This window comes from Protopterus annectens, chromosome 1.part2 (assembly GCF_019279795.1).
Source record: "Protopterus annectens isolate FY-2018-M chromosome 1.part2, PAN1.0, whole genome shotgun sequence".
Classification (NCBI taxonomy): domain Eukaryota; kingdom Metazoa; phylum Chordata; order Ceratodontiformes; family Protopteridae; genus Protopterus; species Protopterus annectens.
Window position 1 is genome coordinate 482,229,816 of NC_056727.1, and position 24,703 is coordinate 482,254,518.

Genomic DNA, 24,703 nt, shown 5'->3' on the forward strand with positions numbered 1-24,703 from the left:
ACAAGGGACAGCCATTCAACCTACCCACAGCCAGGCAGTCAATAACAGATGCTTCAGATTATGCTTGGGGGTCCCACATGGCAGGAAAATTTATTCAGGGCACATGGCCCTCAAGCCAAATGCATCTTCATATCAATCAAAAAGAGATGCTGGCTGTTCAGAATGCCCAGACAGCTTTCAAGGACCTTCTTCATCCAGGACAACTACTGAGGAAGGATACTACTACAGTCATGTGGTACATAAAAAAGCAGGGAGGCACACATTCCTACCCCCTCTGCAGACAAGCCATGACTTTGTGGGACACAGCACTTACTTATCAAGTACATTTGCAAGCACAATTCCTGCCAGGAAAAGAAAATACTCTGGCAGACTAAACAGAAACATTACGGATCCCCACGAGCTGAAACTGGATCCACAAGTCTTCAGCATGATAAAGAAATGGGGATGCCCAGACATGGATCTTTTTGCCTCTCTTAACAACTGCCAACTACAGAGATTCTGCACAAGGACTTATCACAAGCAAGCATGGAAAGTGGATGCTCTATCATTCAGCTGGAAAACCCTAACAGTATATGCCTTTCCTCCTCTGCCTCTCCTTCCCAAGGTACTCTTAAAGGTCAGACAAGAGAAGACAAAAATGATTCTGATTGCCCCAGACTAGCCCTGGCAGCACTGGTACCCAATCATAAAGAGCTTGTCTCAAGGCCCAGCCTGGACATTGCCTCTAATTCCTCACTTACTGTGACCCAACGAAGCAATCAGATCCTGCACAGCCAACTCAGGACCCTAAATCTGGCAGCATGGTGAATAATATAGCCATTCAGAACACACCTCTCTCTAAAGCAGTGATGGATGTTTTGGAGGCCAGGAGGCCAAGTACCAGAAAATCTTATGCAGAAAAATGGAAGAGATTCTGTGCTTGGAATTGACACGCTTGTACCAAATATTCCTCAGATTTTACAATACCTAACTGAGATGCTGGACAAAAGCCTATCCTTATCAATTAAAATCCATGCCTCTGCCATTTCAGCTCATTACAATACTGAACCACCTATTTATTCTCAACCATTGCTAAGGCAGTACCTCAGAGGGGCCAAAGACATAAGACCTCCAAGGAGAGCACCAATACCTACATGTGACCTCAATTATGTGTTGGAGAAACTCGCACTATGCCTTTTGAGCCAGCCAATACAGCTGAAATAAAGTTCTTAGCTTGGAAAACAGCTCTGCTCCTAGCAATAACCTCTGCAAGATGAGTTTCAGAGTTACAGGCTCTCATGGCTGTGGAACCTTTCATCATTTTCCATCCAGACAGGGTTTCTCTGAGGACTAACCCTACATTTATGCCTAAGGTGTAGTGTCCAGTGTGGCCCTTAACCAAACCATTCATTTGCCTACTTTTTATCCAAACCCACAGAATAAGGGTGAGATACTCCTGCATTCTCTGGACATACACAGACAGCTACGCTTCTACTTGGACAGAACTAAAGCTTTCAGAAAGACTGAGCAACTTTTAGTGGCATATGCTGCAGGATCACAAGGAAAGCCCATCTCAAAGCAGACTATTTCAAAATGGATAGGCCACTGCATTCGATTCTATTATTCAAAACATGGAAAATCAATTCCTAAGGGCATTAGGCTACATTCTACCAGAGCAGCAGCCACTCCAGCAGCCTTCCTCAGAGGGGTACCAACCAAAGACATTTTAGAGGCTGCAACTTGGAGTTCAGTGCACACTTCCACCAAGCACTACCATTTGCCCCTCTACTCTAAATCCAGAGCAGGCTTTGCCACTGCAGTTTTGCAGGGCCTTATAGCCTCTCCTATTCCTATTTAGACCCAGCCACCCTACCTCTGCTTTGGGACTTAACCCAAGTGTAATGACTGCAACAGTGAAACACGAACATAGTACAGTTGTGTACCTACCATAAATGTGGATGTTCGAGTTTATTCACTGTTGCAGTCCAGGTTACCCACCCACCATCCCCCTTTTCTTTGCTGGGACTTATCTGTACTTCTCTATCCTATACAACCTATGTGTTGTATTTGCTTGTAGATGAAGGAAATGTTTGTTAATTTTTAGCCTACCAATTTGGGGGCACCTGACATCTGGGGCAAGAAACTGAAGAAAATGTCGTCTGCTGTATCTTTTATACCCTTGGTACACTGACATCAAGGAAGAGGCGACAGCAACAGGCACCTGACCAAGACTTTGGAATTCAGGCCGACTGCGGGTAGCCTGCCAGCAGGATAACCCAAGTGTAATGACTGCAACAGTGAATACACTCTAACATCTACATTTATGGTAGGTACACAACTGTACTTTTGGTGTATTTGAGCTTTCTGGTGTATTTGCTTTTTGTTGGAGGTGTAACATAACATATAATTGCTTCACATTATGGGGGCAACTGACATCCGGGGCAAGAAAGACTCAAGTAATGGTGTCGTCCATGTTTTATATCACTGACTACCTGACGTCATGGAAGAGACCGCATCTGATGCAGGAATCCAAGACTCTGGTGTTCAGGCTGGCTGACTGCTGCCTACAGGCAGATTCTCATCACTTGGTGCCAAAGAAGTTTATGGTTTGAAGCTTTGAGGTCCCTGGCAGTATAGAGTGCTCCTGTAGTTAGTGCCATGTTTATCCCCAGTGCCTGAAACTACCACTGGTTCTACCACAGGCTTTGTTGCTGAAATCCTGTAATTCTGCCTGTTTTAGAGGCAGAGATTTCAGATAGAGTATGCTGGGGTGCCTCACTCAGACATATTTTTAAGTGAAAAACATTTTTCATGTAGGTTTAGTAGTATTATGAACCTCCTCCGTCTTGACTGCTGGTAATCTTGGATGCAAGTCAAGACAGCCATTTGGCCTTAATTATTTCGTAGTCAGTTTGCACATGTTCAGCCCTAGCTCATAAGATAGATCTTTAAAGAGGTGCTGCATTTTAAGTTTTGTTGAATACCACACCATTTTGAACTACTGGACCTGAATTTCATGGTCAATAGGTTTGCCTGTCCTGATCTTACTAGCTCAGTATCGCTAAAGGTGTTTCCTTAGAAAACTTTTTCCAATGATAGTCTCGGTGTCTGACCCTAAAGGTGTAGGTAACCAGATGTGGCCTTTCACAGTGTTTGCTGAAGATGACCTCATGATTCTTTGTATTTACAGTTTTACTGCTAACTCTTCTGACTTTTGTCACAAAAGTTTGGCATCCAGCCTAACTTCAGGAGCTTTTCTCACTTTCACTTATTGGCTTGATTGACATCTCCCACCTAGGTGTCAGTGGTATTTGAAGGATGCCTGCCAGTGGCATCATTTTATCTTGTTATAATGTATAGTCTGAGAGTATTAAGCTTTGTTGGTTCGTCTATTTGACCTGGCTTCTGCAGTGCAGAAAAAAAAAAAAAAAAACCTTATTGGTGAACTTTTATTTATTTTTTTTTCCCTCCTCCTCCAATTGCTAGATAAGGGTACTGGCTTTAGAATGCCATAGGTTGCTTGCTCCCAGGCACATTGGGGTTAGAAGTCCGTATTTGAAGTGCATTACTTCGAAAAAAAAATGCACCAGCGCTTGTTTGCATATGTTTATTTATGATGCAGAGCATATCATTGGCCCTTGTCCTGGGTTTGGTTAGAAGCTTATCAGGTGGAGAGCAAAAAATCTCCATGACTGTTAGAAAAAGCAGAGTACTTTTTTCAGGGCCATCATGGCATCTGCCATATTTTCCATGGGTATCCCACTTTAAAAGCATATTTAGAAGTTCTCAGTTGAGAAGGATCGTAGAGAAGGGCAACACACATCGAGAGAGATCTGAGGCTCCATTAGGTTCTATGACATTAGGTTTGCTGAAGTTCTTTTGCGCGTCTATTACATAGTCGAACTTTTAAAAGTTCAAACGTCATATGGTTGACACCATATGATCGAACTTTTAAAAGTTCAAAAATGTAATACAAAAAAAGAAAGAAAAAGCCTATCTGAATGGTTTGGGGGGGGGGGGGCAAAGCCCCCTGCACCCGCCACTCTTTAAATATACCAACTCCGAGATCACACTACAGTGCAGAAAAGGGAAATCTTCCCATTCCGCACTGTACAGAGATCTCCGTTGAAATGTTTGAACTTTTAAAAGTTCGATCATATGGTGTCAACCATATGATCGAACTTTTAAGAGTTCGACAACGTGCTATAGACCCTCTTTTAATGCCCTCATCTCAGATGCTTATTTGGACTGAAGCTTTTGACATTGCTGCATTGAGAAGTGCCCTGTTTTTACACTGCCCTCCCAAGCCAGAGTCTTGTATTTCATTTAGTCTGGACACACCTTCTTGGGTATTTGGTCCTGATGCCTTTTCCATAAGAGGCTTAGGTTTGTCAACTCTCTCCAGCTCCCATTATCAGTGTTGATTTTGGCTGCACATAGCCAGAGACTTCAAGGGCAACCACCACCTCCTATATCCAGGCTCAAGATGACTAAAAATCAGATACTTGCCAATTTGCCTCAGCCTTTGCAATGTGGGCTTCCACCCAAGCCCCCTTCCCAGGACCTGATGAAAGTGGCGTAGAACTTCAGTCTCACAGGTTAACTTTGTCCGAGTTCCCTCGTCAAAAAGGAAGAGGGAAGCCTCCTCTGAATATTGTAATTATTTATTAATCAGAGTCTGATTCATGCTGGCTTGATATTTCTCTCCTGTTCCAACACATATGACACTGGAGGGCAGCTTATATTTTGCTTGTCCACTAGGATTTCTCATTTGAGTTTGTTCTACTTAGTGCTGTAGTATTGAATCTTGGGAATTCCTATCTGCAGACGCCCACTGTTAGCCTGATTTCCAGAGTATTTCAACACATAAACCAAGAGGCAGGGTAAAGCAAATATATAAATATATATATATATATATATATATATATGTAAAAATATAAATAAAATACTCAGCAAAGCAAATCAACAAAGGTGCTTAAAACAAAGCTTTTGGGCTCAACAGCCCTTCATCGTTGAAGGGTTGTTGAACCCGCAAGCATTTTGTTTCATTAAACACCTTTGTTGATTTGCGTTCCAGGGAATTTCACCATCTCTGGCCAGCAGGCACCCTCTCTACCCACAATCAGTACCATAAAGAAGTTGTATGCCTACTCCATCTTTAGATGTTCTTCGTGTTTCATTGTTGCAGTCATTACATTTGGGTCATCTGCTGGCAGGTTGCCCTCAGTCGGCCTGAATAACAAAGTCTTGGGTGCTGCGTTGGTTGCTGTCTCCTCTTCCATGACGTCAGGTCATCAGGGGTATAAAACATGCAGCCGACGCCATTTTAATTGGTCTGTTTTGCTGTGCGGTGCCTGAAGCAGAAGCAGTTCGCAAGTGCCGGTTGGCCGACTCCTGAAATTTTCATATTGGAGTTTCAGATCCAAAGTCTTCAAACTAAAGCCAAGTACCCCATTGGATAAACTTTCTTGCTCCTTACCGTTGTCGGTAAAAGCTAATTGCATTACTTGTGGGAAGCAAATACCTCATAAGAATTTTCATTTGTACTGTATTCCTTGCCTAGGCCCTGATCACAATGTGCCTTGCTGTCGGTTTTGTGCTAAATTTAACCAACGCACTCTAAGCGTCAGTATATTTCTGCTTCTAAATATTTTGGTTCAAGATTTATCTACTCTGGAATGTCGTCTGGTAGCAATCTGACTACCGGAGTTCACAAAAAAAAGGAAAAAGACCGTAGAGATCCAAAACCGACAAAGCTTTTCCTAAGTCAGTCACCAGTACTCAGTGAGGCGTGTTCGCAGCCCCTGATACCTGCTACCTGCTACTTTTGAGTCGCAGGCCTCTACGGAGACCCATTCGGAGTCCGGTATGCCGCAAGATTAGCAAAGTATTGAACCTGCGGATGTCTCTCCCTTGGATGGGTCCGGAGCCGCTGAGCAGGCACCGGCTTCTGAAGGTGTTTTCAGGCCTCAACATTTTTACATTAAACAGACGCCAGCAACAAAAACAAGGTCAAAAACAAGTTTGTCTAAAAAATGGACGCATGAGACACATGCTCAGGCCCCTATGCCTAAAAAACAGATGACCAAAATGGCTGAGGATTTAATTACCTTGATCAGGGGTTCCCAACCCCCCTTGCTAAGATGCCTAGGCAAGGCACCAATTATGAATCTTCAGATCAGGTTTCCATTTCTTCTGATTCCTTTTCTGATCGGGAATTTTCTATTCCACCCTATGAGGATTCTGATGCAGAGGAATCCATCCCATCTGTATCTCCTCCTGAGGGTTACTCTTTTGAAGAGACTTTGCATACTTTAAGGGAGCATTTACACTGGGAGAGTCAGGACTTCTCTGAATCAAAAATGAAGCTTTGGGATTTCCTTCTTCTTCAGCATAGGCCTTTGGCATTACCTCCTGTATTAGACATTGTTGTGTTTTTGGAATCGAGCATGGCTTCCCGATTCCCTGCCTCCAGCTCCTAGTAAGCCAGACAGATATTAGAGTTCCTGACTCCCACAAATTTCTTTTCAAAAATCCTGCTGCTGATCTGGAGACTATTTGTCAGGGTCCCAAAGTTGTTAAGGCTTCTACAGCCAATAATCCTACCCCTTTTGATTGAGATTCCAGGGTGCTGGATAGATGGGGTAAGAAGGTTTATATGTCTGCAACCTTGGCAATCTGGGCTTTAAACTCAGTTTCATATGCTTAAATATCAACAGCATGTTATGGGCGTACTGGAACAGAAAATTGTTGATTTCTGATTTGTGTGGAAAATAGTTACAGGATTTATTGCATTCAGCAGAACAGGTTGGAAAACCTACTTTGCAATGTGGTTAATTCCTTGGAGGCCTTTTGTGGGGCTGCCGTTACTGGATCTGTGATTAGAAGGCATGCTTGGCGCAAAATCTGCCTGATCATAATGAATTGTTGGATGCCTCTTTGCTTCTTGATACTCTGCTAATAAGGCAGAAGAGGTTTTAAAGAAAATGGAAGACAGAGCTAAATCTATGCAAATTGTAAAAGATTTCTTGCTAGTGCAGCCACCCAGGTTCAGTAGGCACTGGTCTACTAAAAATTGGTCAATTCCTGTGTCCAACAGAGCCATTCAGGGCAAACCCAGGTGCTCAAAAGGCTCCAGATATCAATCACAGGGTTCTTACAGGTCAAAGCAATGGGGTGCCTCCACCTCCAAATTTGGAGGAAACAAAGCACAACCCTACAATAAGCAGTGTCAATGACTTCCCTTTCATCTCCAAGCACTTAACTTTTGGCAGCCCCCTTGGGGGGAAAACTAGCACTTAATGCTCAAAATTGGCAGTTAATTACCCAGGATAAGTGGGTATTAAACATAGTATCCCAGGGGTACAGATTTAATTTCCATACTTTGCCAATTCCAAACGGATGGTCGGATCTGCCACAAAACCAGTGGGCAGAGGCCCAGAAACAAGTTAATGTCCCTCATGGATATGGGTGCTATTCAACCGCTACCAGAAAAGGAAAAAGGACAAGAATTTTATTCAAGACTTTTCCTGGTACCTAGAAAAGACAATTCATGGTGTCCAATACTGGACTTATCGATTCTGAACACGTTCCTGGACATTCTGAAATTCAAAATGCTGACTTTACAGCAGCTACTGCCTATGATAGGCAAGAATGCTTGGTTAGTAACTTTAGACTTAAGAGGCATATCTCCATATCCCAATAAAAAGAATCATGCAGAAGATACCTCTGCTTCAAAGCATGTTTTTTGCATTACCAGTTCTCTGCACTGCCCTTTGGCATATCTACTGCGCCCAGGGTCTTTACAAAGTGCCTGGCAGCAGTAATTGCATTCTGCTGACAAACATTCAAATTTATCCTTATCTAGACTATTATCTCATTGAAGCAGAGGACAAGGACACTCTCTAACATCTGGCGTTTGTAAAAAGGCTTCTAGCATGCCTAGGGTACACCATAAACGAAAAGAAATCACAACTGGTACCCTCTCAAATAATTACATTCCTGGGTGCAAGCTTGAACACAACTGCCCAGCTGGCTTACCTCACGCCAGACAACGGCAATTGATAGCATGCTTCAAACAAATGGTAACCAAAACCCAGTTATCTGCAAGACAAATTCTGCAGGCTTTGGGGTTCATGGCATCTTGAATCCTACTAATTCCATATGCGAGACTGCATATGAGGGAACTTTAATGGTACCTAAAAAGCTTATGGAGTCAGCATTGTCACAGCCTGGAAACAATGATTCCTCTCATTCCCTGCCTACAACAGGAGTTTCTTTGGTGGGCAGAGACATGACCAAAACAAGGAACTGTCATTCACTCTACCCCCTGCCACCCAAACTCTAACTACAGGCGCATCAGACTATGCTTGGGGGGCCCACCTGGCAGGGAGATGCATTCAGGGCAAATGGAGCCCAAACCAAATGCATCTGCATATCAACCAGAAAAAAATGCTAGCTGTTCAGAATGCTCTGACAGCCTTCAATGACTTACTTCATCCAGGACAACTACTGATAAAGATGGACAAACCATAGTTATGTGGTACATAAACAAGCAGGGGGATACCCATTCCTACCCCTTTTGCAGACTAGCCATGGCCTTGTGGAACACAGCCTTGACTTACCAGATAAATCTTCAAGCTAAATTCCTGCCAGGAAAGCAAAGTACTGTGGCAGACGGCCTAAGCAGCAATCTTCTGGACCCGCACGAATAGAAACTGGATCCACATATCTTCAGCATGTTAACACAGAAATGGGGATGCCCAGACATCCTCTCCCCAAAACTATCAGTTGGACAACTTCTGCACAAGAACTCATCACAAAAAAGCATGGAAAGTGGATGCTCTATCCTTCAGCTGCTAAAACCTGTCAGTCTATGCCTTTCCACCTCTGCCTCTACTCTCCAAGGTCTTAAAAGTCAGAGGGGAAAAACAAAAAAATGATTCTAATTGCTCCGGACTGGCCTTTCCAACAATGGTACCCACTTCTAAGGAATATGTCATACCTTCCTCCATGGTACTTGCCTCAAACACCTCATCTATTGTCTCGGCAGAACTATCAAATTCTGCACACACACAGCTCCAACCTCTGAATCTTGCAGCATGGCTAATCAACTTATTTCAAACCACATCTCTCAGTAAACCTGTGATGGATGATATTTTGGAAGCCAGAAGGCCTAGTACTAGAAAATCTTATGCTGATAAATGGAATTGATTCTGTGCTTGGAACCAAGCACAAGGAATAGATGCAACAAAGCCCAATATACCTCAGATTTTACAATACTTAACTGATGCTTGACAAGGGCCTATCTTTTTCTTCAATAAAAGTCCATGCCTCTGCCATCTCGACTCATTACAACACAGAGCCTCCCCTCTTTTCTCATCCACTGCTTAAACAGCATCTCAGAGGGGCCAAAAATTTAAGACCTCCCAGGAGAACACCTTCCCCCGCATGGGATCTCAATTTTGTGCTGGAAAAACTCACCCTGCCTCCTTTTGAACCAGCAGCTACTGCGGATATTAAATTTACATCTTGGAACACACCTTTTCTTTTGGCAGTCACTTCAGCAAGAAGGGTTTCAGAACTACAGGCTGTTATGGCAGTGGAGCCTTTCATTATATTTTACCCGGACAGGGTGGCCCTCAGGACCAGTCCTTTTATGCCTAAGATGGTATCCAGTGTGGCTCTTACAGACCATACGCCTGCCAACATTTTTCCCAGACCCGCAAAACAAGGGGGAGTGGATTCTGCATTCATTGGATGTACACATAACTAAGATTCTACTTTAACAGGACAAAATCTCTAAAAGTCTGAGCAACTACTGGTAGCATTTGCTGCAGAATCAGATGGGAAGGCTGTATCAAAGCAGACTTTCTAAATGGGTAAGCCACTGCATTCGTTTCTGCTATTTGCACCTTGGTAAACCTGTGCCCAAAAGGATCAGATCCCATTCCACCAGGGCTGCCTGTACTTAGCTTTTCTCAGAGGGGTACCAACCAAAGACATTCTAGAAGCTGCTACTTGGAGCTCTGTTCATACGTTCACAAAGCATTACCATTTACCTCTCCTCTAAATCCAGGGCAGGCTTTGCCACTGCAGTCCTTATAGCTGCCCCTAATGCTGTTTAGTTCCATCCTCCCAACCATAGCTTTGGGATTCTACCCAAATGTAATGACTGCAACAGTGAAACACGAAGATAGTACAGTTGTGTACACTTAACATAAACGTAGATGTTCGAGTGTATTCACTGTTGCAGTCCAGGTTACCCACCCGCCATCCCCCATTCTATACCTTTTCTTTCCTTCACTATACTCAAAAGCCTTTGTGTATTTGCTTTTAGTTGAAGGTACATTTTATGTTTCTAACGTACATTTATATATTTACAGTTTATATATATTTTTGCTCCCCATTTGGGAGGCACCTGACATCTGGGGCAAGAAAAACTGATTTAAAATGGCGTTGGCTACATGTTTTATACCCCTGACGACTTGACATCATGGAAGAGGAGACAGCATCTGACGCAGGACCTAAGACTGTTATTCAGGCTGACTGAGGGCAACCTGCCAGCAGATTACCCAAATGTAATGACTGCAACAGTCAATACACTCTAACATCTACATTTATGTTAAGTGTACACAACTGTACTTGTCATTTTAGTCTGCAGAAAACCTGTCAGTTGCTTTATCAGTTTGTTGGTTAAGCTTCAAGGCCACAGATCATGCTAAATTGCTTGTTAATGGAACTTATTTTTCCTTATAATTGCTTCTGATGTCAGCTGTAGTTAACCACCTAAATGTGGAAAACAAATTCTGCAAAGGGATTTTCACTCCTGTTTTACTTTGGCCTAGAGCATAGTGTCCCCCACTGTGCAAGTTTTTTTGCCTTTAATGATTGGATTATTGGGTGTGTGGCAAACTCCCTTAATAGAAGTCTAATTGAAGGTTATGTTGAGCTTAGGCACACAGTCACCTGACTGATTTCTGGTAGACTTTCCAATTGTCCAGAAGAGAAGGAAGTCAGGAGGCCAACAGTATTCTACTGGTGTCTGAATCCAGCCCGCATCATAGTGGATCCAGATGAAGCACATTTACAGCCCCCCTACATTGCTGATCACTAGGCCAGAGATCTCTGTTCTGACCCTTATGAAGGCTGCTGTGTCTTCAACCCTATCCACTTCCTTCTAAGCTGGGACCAGGCAGGTTTGGTTAGGTTGGGGCTGCATTGCAGGTTGCAACTTATGCAAGTGCCTTGGTTTAAGAGGATAACGGTACTTGGGGAGAATCTTCCTGTGGCTTGGTCTGCGGCTAATTGTCCATGTCCTGTGGCCTTCCTGTCTGCCTGGTTCAAGAGTCAAGTGGATGCAGCATCTGGAGTTGCTGAGACTATACTACCCAGGTCCCAGGCTCCTACAACTCAGGTTACTCATCCAGATCTTGGCAGCCTTGCCTGGAAAGGGAGCCTTTTTGAGGAACTATTCTGAAGAAAAAAAAGGACCTATCCCTACAGAGGGACTCATGATTCTTGTGATTCTGAGGAGGAGGAGATCAGCTTATATGGTGCACATACCCTCATACCAACACTTGATTCAGATTCTGAAGACTTCTTGTTTTCAGCTGCACCTCTTGAGGACTTCTCATTGTGGGATGCGCTTTACAAGATGAGTCCTTCATTAGAACAGGTACATAAGGCTGAATTTGCTTGTTATTGGACCTTGGACAAATCCTCTAGTCCATGATGTTGTTGGGTGATGTTTTCAGACATGTCTTCGATTTACTATCTCCTGCTCCAAGGAAGCCAGATGGCTTCTACAAGAATTCACTGGCAGACCAGGTGTGGTGTGGGGGCTTACATAACGTTTAGTGTTTGCTGACAAATGCAAGTTAGTGTTTTGACTCTTACCTTAGAGGGGAAATTAGCTAGGCTTAAATGGCCTAAAAGAGCAGCTTGCCAAGTATTTACCTTATGAGCCCAAATAGTCCATCAAAGGAAACACTGGGCCTGTATCCAGTAACCCCTTGCCAATTGATAGGGAAGGCAGAATACTATACTGGTTTGATAAGAAAGCATACAGTTTAGCTACCCTGGCCATGGGAGCTCTCAACTCTTCATTCTGTAGGCTAAAATAGCTTGTATGTACAGTTGGAGAGAAAAGCCAAGGCAAGGGAGACTCCAGAAAAGAGCCTCAAGAGGGGACATTCAGGAACTTGCCAGCACTGAGCGGCAGGTGTCCAGACTCCCTTAAATGTGTCTGCTGTGGCTGCATCATACAGGGTAGCATCTACAGGGTCTGACCAGGAGACATAACCCATCTGAGGAATCTACCCCTTTTAAAACTGAACTTTGTCACCTAGTCAAAGGACTTTTTTTTTTTGGATCTTCTGCTGAAAAGTGTTCTAGAAACTTTAGGAAAATGGAGAATAAGGAACTCTCCTAGCTACAACATGAACTGCCTGTATTATGCCCCCCACCAGTGCTAAGTTCCAGAGTTGGAAACATGACTTCCACATTGACTTGGGGGTCTAAGGACCCTAGCATTTGCAAGGAGAAGCTGTGACTACTTGGTGTACTCCACCTCCCTTTTTCTCTCCCTTGCCAGAGTCTACCTCACTTAAAACCTCCCTCCCCCCATTTACCAACTCAGAATTTAGGGGGAAGGCTTTCCCTCCTCTTTGCATGGCAGCAAATTACCCAGGACAAATGGGTACTGTAATCATAAGGGAAAAATATTCCTTGGAAGATTCTTCACTTTTGGGAATTACTTCAGTCCCAAAACAGCAAAGACGTCTCATTCTTGGTTCGGTATAGTACCTTCTACAGTAAGGGTCTTTTCATTTTCCCCCCAAAAAAGATGCGGACTCAGGGTTTTATTCAAGGCTCTTCCTGGTTATCAGGAAACTGGGATCATGGAGACCCATTTTAGATCATTCTCTAAACAAGTTTGTAGTGGTCCCCCCAAGTTCAGGATGCTTTCTGTTCCCAAACCATTACCTCTCATACAAGGGGCATGGATGGGTAACTTTAGACTTCCTATCTTCCCATTTCAACTACAAAAAAATAATGCACTTGAAGTGCAAGTGAGAGGGCATCCCACTTCCAAAGTTTGTCTTGCCATTTGGCTTTAACTGTGCACCGAAAGTATTTGCTAAATGTGTTGCGCCAGTTATTGCCTTCTGTGGGACCAGAGGAGTGGACATTTACCACTGTCGGAGTGACTGCCTAATTCAAACAGTATTCCTAGAAGAGGTCCACAGAACATGCAGATCACCTTTGGAATGCTTTCATAAGGTAGGTGTCTACTTAAGCTTCCTGAAATCCCAGCTGTCTCTTGCCACACAAGGTACCTTCTTGGGGGCAAAACTAGACTTTATCAGAAAGCTGCCCTGGCTTAGAACAAAATCTGCTCCCTCTAAACTTATTTCAGATACATCTGTAATTAGGAAGCCATCTCAACCAGAGATGACTCTCCTAGCAAAACTCCACATGAAAATTTTTACAGTAGTTCATTAACTGCCATTTCTCTACTCCCCCCTTTCTAAAAAGAATGTTTGGAAGAGAACATATATAAAAAAAAAGCCCCATTCAAAACCCCAGAGGCATACCAAGTGCTGGCCACAACTCAGATCAGTTCAAGGGGCATTGAACAAGTGTATGATTAAATGGCACACAAACATGTGAAATTGAAGCCATGAGGGCATTCAAAGATAAACTGAGATGCTTAAATATCCTGACTGACACCACAGGGAGTCTGGCTGTGTCAGCACCTGAAGAGGGTTGTGTCTTACGACCTTACCCTGTCTACCCCCACCTTTGAATACATGTGGTGAAGTCTGGGGGGGGGTGGGCTTGCAGTGGGTCCCACCTCTGCAGCTGCCCCTCCTTTTGGATGTACTTTGCCAATACCATTGTCTCCAGCCTCCAGCAGGGATCATTGCCAGAGATGCCTAGAAAGTCCAAGCGTTAGTACTGTTGCAACATTGAACATATTCAAACCTCTTCATTTATTGTAGGCTACTTCATTGATGTAATTTTCGTCTGAAATGTGGTTAGAGTTGTCCATGAACCAGTCCACTTATTGGTGCTTGTTTCACAGAAACCAGAGGATTAAGTGCCTTTAACACCCTAGATATGCATCGGCTCCTTATGTAGTACTAAAACTGACCTGAGTTTAGGAAGAAAACCATTTATCTGATTATCACAAAGGAGAAGAGGGCTTGTGGTTGTCAAGCAGGTGCACCAAGTAAGTGGATTACCAGCTTTGTAATCTTTTTGCCATCAAGTGGGTTATCTGCTTTTTGTATATGATAGGGTCAGAGCTCTGCTCATCAGGTGATTGAGTACAGTTTCTATTGGTGGTGCCTTGTGCTCCAGCCACTTGGTTTTTATTGCACTTAAAGGTTTATGATTAGTGCTTGAAGCATTTACATGTGCACATGTTAATAAAAAGCATCTCCTTCCTAGTTTGTTCTAATCCTATTTATTTTGCTCTTTTTGATCGTGTGCTGTGATTAGTTTTTAACCACTTTTGCCAATTTTGCAGTACTGCTGTTTGTACACTGTAGTTAAGCTTGTCATTTTGTGTTAAGATATTGCTTGGAAATTTTTTTCATGTAACTGAACTAATGGTTTTAATATCCGTGTTGAACATGTAGATTGCCCAAAATACTGAAAGCATAATTTCAGTAGCAGTGCATTGGGGTTTCTAAGATATTTTATTACTTTGACATTACTACCTTGTGTTCTCAGGGGAATCACAATGCCAGTTCCTGTTCAGAAAATTCTCAAAGGGGAGTGAAGAGGAAAAATGACAGTGACAGTGAACCTGAACCAGAGGATAATATCAGGTGAAATGTTTAATTATGTAATTACGATAGTTCTTTTATAGCAGCAACTTTTTGATTATAGTGACTTTTTAATCCACAGGCTGTTAATCCATTCATTGAATTCCAGCAGCATGTCACCTAAAATTTAGTCTTTGTGAAAAATTACTATGTTGAATGGTCTTATAAAGACACTACCCCTGTGGAACCCATTTGTATGTAAATGGGATGCTTAGTACTGGTTTCTGAATGGGTTGATTTTTTTGTATCTTTTTCGTAACCTTGTTATTGGTATAGTAGTTCCGTGATTATCCGTTCTTGAAATGTTTGAGGAGTGATTCAACATACTATCTTTAGTTGTAGTAGTAGTTATGTAAAGTATACATTGATGATCCCTGATTTATAATGCATTTGTGATCAAGAAAACTGTCGGCAAAACACAGCTCCTTACCACCAAAAGGGGGAGGGGGGAGCACTGGATAGGAGTCTGAAGAATTAGTAGACTTGGTGGGACTCTGAAGGTGAATGTGTAGTTTGAAAGCTTAAAATTCTCCGATTAGGATTGGTGTTCTAATTGTATGTCAACCTTGTATGTGCAACAGGAGAATTTCTTCAGAACCGCACTAATTGTCTGTGATAAAACTTTTAAAAGGTACAAACATTGAAGCCAAAAACCAAGAATTTGATCCACGGTCACACAGAAAGCATACATTGGCAACTGCAGCATTCACATTGAGACCACAGAATTTACTGGTTGTGATGGGAGAAGCCCGATCATGATTCTTAGTAATGTGTAGAGCTTTAGCTGGCATGTGATCTAGTTACAAAGAAAGAGAAAACGTGTAGGAGTAAGTTTTTTTTTTTTTACAGTTTTGAAAGCTGCAACTACCTCGCAGATAGCCATAAAGATGTTGCTCTTCACTCTGCCACACTTTTTTGGGGGTTGGTAGAGTGAAGTGTGCTGCAGCTTTCAAAGCTGTCAAATTTTCCAGTGCATCTGTTTAGTGGTTGCCATTTGTGTTGACAGCACAATGTTTTATAATAACTTTGAAAATTGTGTAATATGGAGGATTGTGAATGAGTCAGCAGTATGTGTTTGACAGAAGGATGATAAGAAATTCACTGAGAGCTGTTGACATTTCTTTATTCCCTGTCTAAATTCAAACTGCAGTGTGTACTTTAGCAGGCAGAAACAGAAGTTGAAATAAAGCCGATGTCCTTCATGGATGCATCTGCAGTCATAACTGGGTTGTCCTGTCGTCAGGCAGCCCTGCGGTTGGCCGGATTCCAAAGTCTGGGTCCGGCTTCGGCTGATGTCGCACTTCACCCGACGTCATCTCTGCTGGTCTTGGGTATAAAGGCATCAGCCGACGCCATTTTCCTCAGTCTTTCTTGCCGCGTGGCGCCCGAAGCAGAAGCTGTTCGCAAGTGCCGGTCGGTCAGATCCAGAGATTACTACTACCGAATACTACTTCGAAGACTTCTAAAAAGCTAAGTACCCGTTGGGGACTCTTTCTTGCCTCAGCCGATGTCAGAAAAAGTCAATAACTGTTTAACTTGTGGGAAACAAATACCTCATAAAGATTTCCACTCTTACTGTTTGCCTTGCTTAGGCCCAGACCATGACGTAGCAGCCTGTTCGGCCTGCGCTTCCTTCAACCGACGAACGCTAAGGCGTCGGTCGGAGTTTGCTGAACAGTTTTTTGGCTCAGACTTTGCGTATATTATGCCGTCGGATCCTCCGACTACCCAAATTATTAAAAAACGCAAGGAAAAAGACAGACACTCGCGGTCCGCGGTTTCGGCCGAAACCACGGTGAAGCAAGCCGCGAGTGTCTCTGTTTCGGCCGAAACCGAGAAAACTGGTCAATCTCCAGCCGAATCCATGGCTACTACTGAGGCTCCTGCTACCTTACCTGAATCGGCCTCAGAAATTTTGCCTACAACCGTGGTTTCTACTGATTTATCAGACACCATCCCTTTGGATGTCTCTACCCCAGCACGTGGTGCTGCTAGACCCCCTGCAGCCATGTCTATCAAGGCCTTTGCCAGGGCCAAAGCAGCCAAATCTGCTAAGGCAGTGCCTGTTAAACCTCCCTCACACAGGCCCACTTCTAGTTCACAAATGCTTACTCTGGCAGAAGATTTAATATCCTTAATTAGGGGATCCCAATCTCACCCAGACAGGGCCTCTCAGCCCCCTGAAAAGAGACCTAGGACAGAGCCCCCCGAGCCAGTGTCCTCTGAGGCTTCTGCGGATGACTCCGACATTTCAGAACAGCCAGAGGACGCTTTTTCTACATATGAAGACTCTGAGGCTGAAGAATCCATTCCAGCTGCCCCTCCACCAGAGGAATTTTCCTTTGGGGAAACCTTGCATGCCATGAGTGAACAATTCCAATGGCAGGGACAAGATTTCTCAGACTCAAGAAAAAGGCTTAGGACCTTCCTACACTTACCACAACATAGGCCCTTAGCTATACCTCCTGTTTTACCTGTTGTGGATGACGCATTTAATGATGTCTGCACTGCTCCTGATTCTTTACCTCCTGCCCCTGCCAAACCTGATAGATATTACAGGGTACCTGACACTCATCACCACCTATACAAGGCCCCACTGGCAGACCCCGAAACTATTTCCCAGGGGCCTAAGGCAGTAGCCTCGACCACAGCAAAAAACCCTATTCCTTCAGAAAGGGAATCCAGGTCCTTAGACAGATGGGGGGAAAAGTTTACACCTCTGCTACTCTCTCAGCTAGAGCTTTAAACTGTCAATTTCACATGATCCAATACCAAGAGTTTATGCTTGATCAGTTAACTAAGAAAGTATCCTCTGATGAATCTTTAGACAAGAAATATGTAATAGAAATGGTAAATAACATACAACAGGTTAGTAACCATTCCTTAAAATGTGGCTATGATGCACTGGAGGCTTCATTTAGATCAGCCATGACTGGCACAGTGATAAGAAGACATGCATGGCTGAAAGAACAGGTCTTACCGGATCATGTTAAAGCAAAGCTATTAGATGCTCCTATGGATAAGGCCAGTTTATTTGGTACACCTGCCCAACAGGTAATGAAGAAAATGGAAGAAAAGGCAAAATCTGTACAGACAGTTAAAGATTTCTTACAGGTGCAGCCACCAAGGTTTAGCAGGAACTGGCCTGCCAAAAATTGGTCCTTTCCTGACTGCACAAGATCCCAAAGGGGCAGAAACAGACGATCCAGAGGCAGAAATCAATCCAGAGGAGGTGCCTACAGAGGACGACAGTGGCAAGGTAATAACAGAGGCACAGACACAACCACTGCCACTGCAACAGGACAATCACAGTGACTTGACTCTAACTCCGCCTACCAGGGAGCAAATAGCAGCACCATTAGGCGGAAAGTTAGCCTTATTTTCGAAAAATTGGCACTATATCATAAAAGACAAGTGGATTTTGCAAACCATAGACCAAGGCTACCGGTTCCACTTCCACACCTTGCCAGTAAAAGAGGAATGCCAAACCTGCCTCCAAATCAAAAAATAGAAGCTCTACAGCAGATAGCGAAATTATCCAAGATGAGAGCTGTGGAAAGAGTACCAATAACAGAACAGGGCAAAGGATTCTACTCCAGACTCTTCCTAGTACCAAGAAAGAGAAAAGTTGGAGACCTATTCTCGACCTGTCCATCTTAAACACATATATCATTGTCCCAAAATTCAAAATGCTGACCCTACAGCAACTTCTTCCCATGCTGGGCAAGGAGTGTTGGCTGGTAACTCTAGATCTCAAGGAGGCATACCTGCACGTCCCCATTCGACCCAATTGCAGAAGATACCTCAGATTTCTTGCAGGATCAGAGCATTATCAATTCTCAGCATTGCCCTTTGGCTTATCTACTGCCCAGAGTATTCACAAAATGCCTGGCATCAGTAATCGCTCACTGCAGACTACAGGGAATCCAAATTTATCCATACCTGGACGACTGCCTGCTACAAGCGGACAACAAAAGCAAGCTGACAACAGATTTACAAAGGGTCATTTACTTGCTACAAGCCCTGGGATACACAGTCAACTTACAAAAGTCAAGGCTGATACCATCCCAGACAAGAACATTCTTGGGTGAATTGGACACAGTAAAACAAATGGCATTCCTAACTACAGAAAAACAAAAAGAACTCCCTCTTTACTTCTTGGCATTAACAAGACAGAACAAACAGCAAGAAAAGTTCTGCAGGCCTTGGGCTTCATGGCATCATGCATAATCTTGGTACCACATGCCAGACTGCATATGAGAAAACTACAGTGGTACCTAAAGAATTTATGGTCTCAACACAGGCACAGCCTAGAAGCAGAAATACCATTAATCCCATGCCTAAAACAGGAATTCCTCTGGTGGGCCCAAGCATGCCAGTCAAACCCAGGCCTACCCTTCCACAAGTTTCGAACAAGCCAAACCATCACAACAGACGCCTCAGACCTAGGATGGGGGGCGCACATGCTGGACAAATGCGTACAAGGGTTGTGGACTCAGGACCAGCTGCACTTGCACATAAACCAAAAAGAAATGCTGGCAGTAAAACTGGCAATCCAAAAATTCAGACCATTCCTCAAAGAAGGCCATCTGATGATAAGGACAGACAACACCACAGTCATGTGGTACATCAGCAAACAGGGAGGCACTCATTCATACCCCCTATGCAGAATGACTTTGGACCTTTGGAATCTGGCTCTCAGCTACAACATCCAGTTACAGGCAATATTTGTACCGGGAAAAGAGAACACCCTAGCAGACATGTTAAGCAGCACCACCTCGGATGCTCACGAATGGATGCTACACCCAGACATCTTCAAGACCATCACAAAGAAATGGGGAATGCCACAAATAGATCTATTCGCTTCCCCTCTCAATCACCAGCTTAAAAAATTCTGCACAAGGACATTCCACCCACTTGCATGGAAGGTGGATTCTCTTTCCTTCAGCTGGACAGGTCTGACAGCATATGCATTTCCACCTCTTCCCTTGATACACAAGGTATTACTGAAAATCAAAGAGGAACGTCCAAGGATAATCCTGATAGCTCTGAACTGGCCAAGACAACACTGGTACCCACTGCTGAGGAGCATGTCTCGGGAGAAAATGTGGTCAATACCCCTGATGCCTTTGATGTTAACTCAGAACAACTACAGCATCATGCATCCAAACCTAAAAACTTTGCAGCTGACTGCCTGGAACATCACATAGCAGCAACTAAGCCAGATCTTTCCCAAAGGGTTAAAGACATTATCCTTGAAGCCCGCAGACCTTCAACAAGAAGGAACTATGCAGGAAAATGGAAAAGGTTTGTCATTTGGAGTACTGAAAGAGGAAAAGATGTGTCTAATATAGATATTGCAAACATTCTGGAGTATTTGGCAGAGCTTTTACATACAGGCCTGTCCTATTCCTCCATCAAGATACATGCATCAGCTATTTCAGCAGAATACAGCTTTGATCCACCTGTCTTTTCACATCCTCTACTAGGGCAGTTCATCAGAGGGATCAAGAATGTAAAACCTCCAAGGAAACCACCATTACCAGCATGGGACTTGAACTTTGTGCTAGAAAAGTTGACACTCCCTCCGTTCGAACCAGCAGCAACAGCAGATCTACAGCACCTATCATGGAAAACTGCTTTCCTACTGGCAATTACCTCAGCAAGGAGGGTTTCGGAACTACAGCCCTTAATGGCAGTACAACCCTTCCTAATCTTCCATAAAGATAGGGTGTCCATGAGAACTAATCCTACATTTATGCCTAAGGTGGTAACCGGAGTGTCTTTAAACCAGGCAATCCACCTACCTACCTTCTTTCCCAATCCACAAAACAGAGGGGAAAGAATGCTGCATACCTTGGACGTACATAGACAGCTACGCTACTACCTGGACAGAACCAAAAGTAACAGAAAATCTGACCAGCTTTTGGTAGCCTATGCAACAGGGAGGGAAGGAAAAGCAATTTCCAAACAGACAATCTCCAAATGGATAGGAAATTGCATAAGATTTTGTTACTCCTTCCATGGAAAACCAATTCCACAGAACATAAGGCCTCATTCTACAAGGGCTACAGCCACTACCACAGCTTTCTTACGAGGAGTGGCAACCAAGGACATTATTGAGGCGGCTACTTGGACCTCCGTGCATACATTTGCCAAGCATTATAATTTACCTCTATATTCTAGATCCCGAACAGGGTTTGCCACTGCTGTATTGCAAGGGATCCTAACCACACCATAATTTTATCATCCTCCTCCCCTAGTTGGCTATGGTATTTTATCCAGTTGTTATGACTGCAGATGCATCCATGAAGGACATAGTACAGTTTTGTACCTACCATAAATGTAGATGTCCGAACTGGATAGCATCTGCAGTCAGGATTACCCTCCCTCCTTCCCCTCTGTGGTACTCCTAGGGTATTTATCCTCCTAATAGCTAGCTGGGGGAGTCTCTTATGGTGTATTTGTTTGTATATATGTACATACATGCTTATTTTTTGTGTTTGCCTTCTATCTTTTTGGAAACATTGGCATTTATCCAAAATTTAGCCTTCCAAGAGGGCAACTGGCATCTGGGGCAAGAAACACTGAGGAAAATGGCATCGGCTGATGCCTTTATACCCGAAGACCAGCAGAGATGACGTCTGGTGAAGTGCGACATCAGCCGAAGCTGGACCCAGACTTTGGAATCCGGCCGACCGAAGGGCTGCCTGACGACAGGACAACCCAGTTGTTATGACTGCAGATGCTATCCAGTTCGGACATCTACATTTATGGTAGGTACAAAACTGTACTTTTTATGTCCTGCTGCTGCTTTGTGGCCAGCGCTGTCTGCTTTACTGCAGACTGAATTTTAACAGCATTCAGGGGATGCTTAATTAAGCACCCCAATATAAGCATGGTTTAAGTTTGAGTCCCTTACTAGAGTAGTGCCAAACCAGGAAGTATTTTAGCTTTGTTTTTAACTTTATAATGGTGCTTCATGCACTACATAGTTAAAACGCTCTGACATCACAGAAGTATGTAACAAGGTTACCTTTTTGCCTGTTTACGAGCATGATCACCACACGTATGAATTCAAGTGGAGGTTGTTGCCATGTTCTGAAGTAAACCTCAGTAACAAAGAATTTTGTTACTTGCTCTTTTGATTGCAATAAATATGCTTCATACACTAGACTATTTTTGTATTTGACTTCAAAAGTGTTTTAAGATGATGTTATTCACTGTTGTGCTTAAATGGTGATAACGCATTCAATCACAAAGCAATGTTAGCTGTACAGAATGGTCTGACGGCCTTCAAGGAACACGTTCTTCCAGGACAATTAATGGTAGACTGACAAGACTTCGGTTATGTGGTACGTAAACAGGCAGGGGGGTACCCATTCTTACCCCCTCTGCAGACTAGCCATGGCTCTGTGGAACACAGCCCTGAGCTACCAAGTACATCTACAGGCTCAAGTCTTGCCAGGAAAACTAAATACACTGGCTGACTAAGCAGAAATCTCATGGACCCTCACGAGTGGAAACTGGAACCAAAGACTTGCAACATGTTGATCAACAAATGGGGGAGCCCAGATATAGACATGTTTGCCTCCCCCCAGAACTACCAGTTGGGCAAGTTCTGCAAAAGGACTCCCCACAAACAAGCTTGGAAAGTGGATGCTCTGTCCTTCAGCTGGAAAAATCTATCGATTTATGCCTTTCCTCCTCTCCAAAGTACTACTAAAGGTCAAACGGGACAAACCAAGGATGATACTGATTGCGCCAGACTGGCCATGCCAAAACTGGTACCCCCTCTTGCGCAGTGTCACAGCTAGCCCCATGGCGCTTGCCTCAGACCCCTACCATGCTGTCACAGCAGGAGAGCCAGATTCTGCACCTTCAGCTTCAGACCCTGAGCCTGGCTAATTACCTAATCTCTCCATTACCATCCCTCAGTAAACAAGTGTTAGATGTCATTTTGGAGGCAAAGAGGCTTAGTACTAGAAAATCTTATGCTGAAAAATAGAAAAGATTCTGTGCCTGGAACAAAACTCTAGGGATGGCCACAGCAGCACCCAATTTACCTCAGATTCTTCAATACTTAACTGAGATGCTTCACAAAGGCCTTTCCTTTTCCTCCTTCAAAATTCACGCCTCTGCCATTTCAGCTCATTACAACACAGAACCACCCCTCATCTCACCTACTGCTCAAGCAGTTCCTCATAGGGGCCAAAAACTTAAGACCACCCAGGAGAGCCCTAACTCCTGCCTGGGACCTTAACCTTGTATTGGAAAAACTCACTCTTCCTCCTTTTGAGCCAGCTGCAAGTGCAGAGCTAAAATTCCTTTCTTGGAAAACAGCTTTCCTTTTAGCAATCAATTCAGCAAGAAGGGTATCTGAATTTTACGGGCCTTTATGGCAGTGGAGCTCTTAATCTTTCATGTTAACAGGGTGTCCCTCAGGACCAATCACTCTGTTATTCCCAAGGTGTGGTATCCAGTGTGGCTCTTAATCAGTCCATTCATTTGCCAACCTTTTCTAATCCACAGAACAAAGGCGAACTGATACTGCACTCCTTAGACGTGCAGAGACAACTTAGATTTTACTTGGACAGGACTAAACTTCAAAGGAAATCTGAACTGCTGGTTGCATTTGCTGTAGGGGCAGATGGAAGGCTATTTCAAAGCAAACCATTTCTAAATGGATAGGCCATTGCATTCATTTCTGCTGTAAGCAACATGGAAAAACTATCCCACAGGGGATTAGGCCCCATTCAACCAGGGCTGCATCTACCTCTACAGCCTTTCTCAGAGGTGTCCCTACCAGAGACATCCTAGAAGCTGCTACCTGGAGTTCTGTGCATACTTTCACCAAGCATTACCATTTGCCAATTTTTTCTAAATCCAGAGCTGGCTTTGCCACTGCAATCTTGCAGGGCCTTATAGCTGCTCCTAATGCTACCTAAATTTCACCTCCCATCCTTAGCTTTGGGAATCTACCCAAATGTGATGACTGCAACAGGGAAACACGAAGAACATATTACAGATGTTCTTCGTGTTTCACAGTTGCAGTCATTGCATTTGTGTAATCCTGCTGGCAGGTTGCCCTCAAGTCGGCCTGAATTCCAAAGTCTTGGGTCCTGCGTTGGTTGCTGTTGCCCCTTCCCTGATATCAGGTTGTCAGGGGTATAAGATGCAGCAGACGCCATTTTCTTAAGTCTTTCTTGTCGCGCGGTGCCAGAAGCAGTTCGCAAGTGCAGGTTGGCAGACTCCTGAGATTTTCATGTTAGAGTTTCAGATCCGAAGTCTTCATTAAAAGCTAAGTACCCTGTTGGGGAAACTTTTCTCTTGCTCCAGACCAATGTCAGAAAAAGTTAATTGCATTTCTTGTGGGAAGCAAATACCTCATAAGGACTTTCATTCTTACTGTATTCCTTGCCTAGGCTGTGACCACTACGTTTCACATTGTTGGTCTTGTGCTAGATTTAACCAACGCACTATTAAGCGTCGGTACGATTTTGCATTAAACTATTTTGGGCTCAGATTTAATTATACAATGTCTGATAGCCATCCGACTACCGGAGTTCACAAAAAGCACAAAGAAAGATGGGCAACCGAGGTCCAAAACCGATGAAGCTTCTCCTAAGCCAGTCGCTGGTTCACCGGTTCTCAGTGAGGTGCTTTCGCAGCCCCTGACGCCCTCTACTTTAGAGTCGCAGGCCGCTACAGACTCCCACATGGAGTCAGGCCACTGGAAACTCAAGGTATTGGAGCCTCGGAGAATATTCCCTCAGATGGGTCTGGAGCTGCTGAGCAGGCATCTGCTTCTGAGGGTGTATTCAGACCTAAACAATTATACATTAAACTGACTTCAGCTTCTAAGGCAAAGACTAAAGCACCTTTAA

The 24,703-nt window shown here is 43.8% G+C and overlaps 1 protein-coding gene across 1 annotated transcript in view; it reads left to right on the plus strand.

Annotated features, from left to right (window-relative positions):
* XRN2 (5'-3' exoribonuclease 2) overlaps positions 1–24,703 on the plus strand; it is a 2,388,435-nt gene that overhangs the window by 1,117,939 nt on the left and 1,245,793 nt on the right. Inside the window, exon 16 of the mRNA XM_044057168.1 lies at positions 14,722–14,819. Coding sequence (XP_043913103.1) covers positions 14,722–14,819 — 98 coding nt within the window. The remainder of the gene's footprint in view (positions 1–14,721; positions 14,820–24,703) is intronic.